Source organism: Gavialis gangeticus, unplaced genomic scaffold (assembly GCF_001723915.1).
Source record: "Gavialis gangeticus isolate Ggan-Ray unplaced genomic scaffold, GavGan_comp1, whole genome shotgun sequence".
Taxonomy (NCBI): domain Eukaryota; kingdom Metazoa; phylum Chordata; order Crocodylia; family Gavialidae; genus Gavialis; species Gavialis gangeticus.
Genome location: NW_017729025.1, coordinates 146,032,403 through 146,037,359, shown reverse-complemented (window position 1 = coordinate 146,037,359; position 4,957 = coordinate 146,032,403). Strand labels below are relative to the sequence as shown.

The window sequence follows — 4,957 nt, the reverse complement described above, 5'->3', positions numbered from 1 at the left end:
ACATTAGTGGTCACTAAAACCTATAAAATGGCTAAAACACTAACCTAGCCATATAGAGCTGATGGTTTTCAATTTCCAGAGGCAGCCTTGGTTCAGATTAATACTTAATTTGTACTGTGAAGTAGAACAACTTGAACTTTACAGTGTGCTACTTGGAGAAAGGTTCTTCATAATGACCCCAGAATGTATATCTTTAAATCTGAGGAACGCTTTTCTTCTTTTACTGACAATATAATGTCTTTCAATTTCCAGGCTCGACCAATCTATAGGGAAGCCATCTCTCTTTATTTCTGTCTCAGGTAAGTTACCATGTCATAAGTTGGTATACCATATTTTCTCACATACCAAATACCTCCAAATAAAACCTGGATGTTGTTTTTGGAAGGCAGAATATAGGGAAAAAAAGACTTTTCAAGATTCCTGGCTCTGTGTGTGACACTGTCCGGGAAGCATGGCAGCTCAGGATATGGTCTGGGTGAGGCATCAGGAATTTTCAGGTGTGGCAGAACAGCAATAAGGCTAGGCCCCAGACCCTTGCAAGGGCACTACTAAGACTACTACTTCTTTTACTGTGAATAGTTCTTTAGATAGGTTCCTGTAAATTAGTAGTGTTGCTTTCATACCACAGGCCTCATTTAAATACTACCGACTGCATGCAGCAGCTCACTCCCCCTCAGCCAGCTCAGTAGCTCTTAAGGCTAGCAGCTGTGAGAAGGTTGGCACTGGCTTCCATCTCGGCTGTTTGCAGAGAGAAGTGGTTGCCATCTTGATGGCCATAAGTTAACAGCATCCACTTGCTCCATTCCACACTTCTTTCTATTCCAGCAAAGAAAATCAGTTTACTTGCTTAAAATATGCATCTCAATTCTGGCGGGCTGATTTTGGGAAAAAGGGTATGTGTGGTAAGTGAGCAAACATAGTATTCCTGAAATATAAGCAGTCTGTCAGTTACACACTTAAGAAAATACCTGCTGTATATGATTAAATGAAGAAACTTAAGAATTATTAGTCAGGTGTTCAGATACTTTTATGTATCATGCACTCAGAAAAATAAACCGTCTATCAGTATACTTCAGTTGACATGTATGAAACATAGAAAGACTTGGAAGAGCTGAGCAAAGTAGCAGGATGCGTTAGTGAGTGACCCGAGGAATAGAACCCAGGAGACCTGACTCTTAATCCCCTGTCGTGATCTTTAGGCTAGACCCATTGATAGGTTAGAATAAACTTTAAAACCTAGGTTTAAGAAGCATGCCAAGAGCAAAGCAGATTAGAATATGTTATTATGGAAAATATTCATAACAATACTTTCCATTCTGGGTGATAATTTTAAAAGCTATGATATGAAGTTCAGGGCCTTTGAAAATTGGCCTCTTTTATTTACATACCTACTTGTAGGCAACCTTTTTTGAAAATGTCAGCTCTGATGTCTCTGTGCCTCAGCACTCTTCTGTAAAATGGGGAGTGTACTCACAGCAAGGCTGTGAAACTGAAATTAACCATATTCACATAGTATTTTGAAATCTTCAAACAGATGAAAATCACAACCAAAATGCCATGCATTAGTAGTATTTTATTTGGAGATGTTATTGTACTGTAGCAGGGTCCTGTAATCTCTACCACTTAGACAATGAGAAGGCAACATTAGAAGCCTGCAATTTGAAGTAGGCAGCTGAGACCAGGGATAGCCACAGGAAAATAAGCAGCCAGGGGAAGCCAGAAGATAGAGGCTACAAGACTACAAGGTAGCTGTGTGGTAGCCAACTGCAAAACAGTAAGGCAGAGCAAAGTAGAAAGGCAAACTGCAGCAGCTGAGGGCAGGCTGTTCATTACGCTCAGGGAAGACACCTGTAGCTGGTCAGGGGATGCCCTGACCAAAAGATGTGGATCCCCAAAATATATAAGATCAGCTCCTGAGACAGTGAGCAGTCTGGCCCAGGCTGTGCTAGGGGAAGGAGTTGCTAGCACAGGGGTCAGAGATTATGGTAACTGAGTAGGGCCAGTGCTGGGAAAGGAAGAGCCTAACAGAATAGGAGCCTGGGAGACCCTGCAGAGAGGAACTGAACAGCAATTGGTGATGGTGGGATTATTGTAGGCTGGTAAAGACTGAGGACCAGGTTGTGGTTCTAGGGATAGACGGGAGGCCACGTGACACGGTTCCTGGGGGCACTCTGGGTTTCAAGTGCTGTACTGAACAGAGGTGTGACCATACTGAGGCTGATTGTGCCATGGCCGTGGCTGAGCGGAGGCTGAGGCTGAGCAGGCCACAGTAAGGGCTGAGGCTGAGAGGGTTGGGGCTGAAGATGACAGCCAGAAAAAGGGGGCAAGGTCATAAAGGCTGACAAACAAGGCACCCAAACAAAGGAATGAGTGGCTGAGGGGCTGGAGGTATTAACTGATGGTAATCAACATCTGTGAGGCATGGGCATGGTTATGGGGGAGGCTGGAGGCTGTGATTAATACCATTAAAGCAATTCAGTGCCTTGAGGCACAGAAAGGGCCAGTAGGTAAAGAAAGGGCCAGGTGGTAATTGCAGGTCTTAGAAAGGGCCAGTTGGGCATAGAATAATTGGGTGGCAGAGTAAGGGACCACAGAGCAACAGCAGAACTAAGAATTTGGCTAGGTCAAGTAGAGGCAACCAGGATCACCCCAGAATTCAGGGGCAGCCTGCCAATTCATATACATCAAGGTGTGACAGATGAAATAATTGGGGGAATATACCAAGGAGCTGGAGTGAGGCAGGTTTTGGATGGCCCCCAGGGATTGCAACAGCCACCCTTGGTGCTAGACCTGCTACATATACATATATAAATATACTCTCTTGACTATTCATTTCATTTCTGGTTTCTCATTTCTAGAAAAAATAAAAATCAAACCTCGGCCAAGCTGGCTCTAGAGCATTACATGGTTCTAGATCATTTAAAAACTGCAATTAAAAACTTAAAAACCAATTAGAAACAGCTAAATCTTCTACCCAGAAGTATAAAAATAAGATGGAAAGTGCCTTAGATTTCAAGGCTATTAAGAGGCATGGCTTGGCCTAATGATTAGTAAGAAAAGAAAGCTGCTGTTTTGAAACAAAGCTTTCAGCCATTACACTGTGTTGATGGGCTAGCTACTGGCTCTCTGTTGTATCTTAATGCTACATGCTATGGTTATATCCCTGTATATGCATTTGAAAACTTTTCTTGCTTCACAGAAAAAAGCAAGGATCGAGGGAATAACACAGTTGGTGCCAGGTTGAACAGAGTGGAAGACAAGGTAGGCCTTGTCTTCATTTGCTTAGCAATGAATAAAAATGAAGTGCCATGCTACAGTGCTTTGTTTCATTATATTCAGGGAAAAAATATGGCTTATAATGGAGCAATTTACCTAGCTTTCCAAAATAAGTGAAATCTCAACACCAAGCATTGCATTTCTTTTTGTCATTTTAACAGAGCAAAGGAAAATTTAAACTTTGATTAATAGCATTCTCTCTTCTGTTACTCACTTGGTTTTCGATTTTTAATGGTATATGTTGCACTCGTCTCGATGCTCTACTTCCTTCCTCCGTGATAGATAAAAGGCTCTGTTTCTTTAATATGCTAGTATGTTGCAGTCCCAAGATTTCTCTTTGATCATTGCTCTGTTGTTTATATAACTCCACCTACTATTCCTTAGAGAGGGAACAAAAATCTTGCTCTATCCTGGTTTTCATTCTCTATGACGAATGGAGTTTTTCCTTTCAAGTGACACCGAACTAAGGAAAAACAGTTTTTGCAATCATAAATTAACAGTGTAGTGCTTTGCAGTGTTTTATTTTACTTATTAACTGCACTGGTTGAATTAGACCAAAAGCAAGAAACTATCATATTTAGGAATATAGAATTGCCTGTGTTTAAAGACCAAGACGGAGCTTAGAGATGCATTGATTGAATCCTTCATCAATCTCCCATGTGAAATATTGTATGAGTTTTGAAAGGGTTCTTTTATTTTAATGATCTGCTTGGCTTGCCTGTACAGTTTGTTGGTATGGTTAGGTCCTGAGGAAGAATTTCTGAAGTATCTTCAGAAAAGTTGCTCTTTACAGAGTTTCTTGCACACAGGATATACTAGGAACAAGATAAACTAATAATGAGAGGACCTGCTCTTTTTTCCATATCAAAAGAGTTTCGTCCCAGATTATGCCATCCAACCACCCTAATCTCTGGAGAGTTATCTGTTACTTGTTTGTTTCATACATAGTTCTCTCCTTAGTTCACCACATAAATGTTTAGTATTCAGAGGTTTTCTACTGCTGAATGCTAATAAATGGTGTTTTAAAGAATATAACTTGTTCAGATAGTAATGATTGAATTCCAAGATGGTTTGTGAAGATCAAGGACTTTAATGTTGTGATTGTGAGGAACTGTGAAGTTGTGAAGTCATAAGAGTGGATTTTGTACATGTAGGCACTACACTATGCAATGTTCATGCAGGGGATTTATAGCTTTAAATGGAGGCCATTACTAAGGAAACTGGCCTGTATGTATGCATTTAGTATCCATGTTGTGGATTCATAATGCTAAACTTAACAAAAAAGCATTGAGAATGCTGACAAAAATAATTTGGCCAGTAGTTCTTGAACAAAAGAGAAAGTAGGTTTCTGTGTGGTGATTGTAGACATCTACAATATATCTGGAAGAAGAGCTTTCATGTTGTGGTTGACTCGGGGAATATCTATTTTTTATACGATAACTTTCTGTATATCCTCATTACCATAATCAGTACACACAATGAATTTATACTGACTTTTGTTATTTGTCTAGTAATACCACTATAAAAACCTGTCTGTTTAATTTTGGTATATCTGGGTTAAATTTACACTTTGTTTTAAAGTAACAGATGCTTCTTTCTTTGTAGTTCTATGAGGTCATCTGGGGTTATCAGATGGCAGGCAGGTTATAATGTACCATAAATCCAATGTCTATATTTAGTC

General features: G+C 40.2%; 1 protein-coding gene across 1 annotated transcript in view; it reads left to right on the top strand.

Annotated features, from left to right (window-relative positions):
* Positions 1-4,957, top strand: part of KCNQ1 (potassium voltage-gated channel subfamily Q member 1) — a gene marked incomplete at its 5' end in the record, with an annotated part of 669,633 nt that overhangs the window by 462,451 nt on the left and 202,225 nt on the right. The window contains 2 exons of the mRNA XM_019519725.1: positions 253-299; positions 3,200-3,261. Coding sequence (XP_019375270.1) covers positions 253-299; positions 3,200-3,261 — 109 coding nt within the window. The remainder of the gene's footprint in view (positions 1-252; positions 300-3,199; positions 3,262-4,957) is intronic.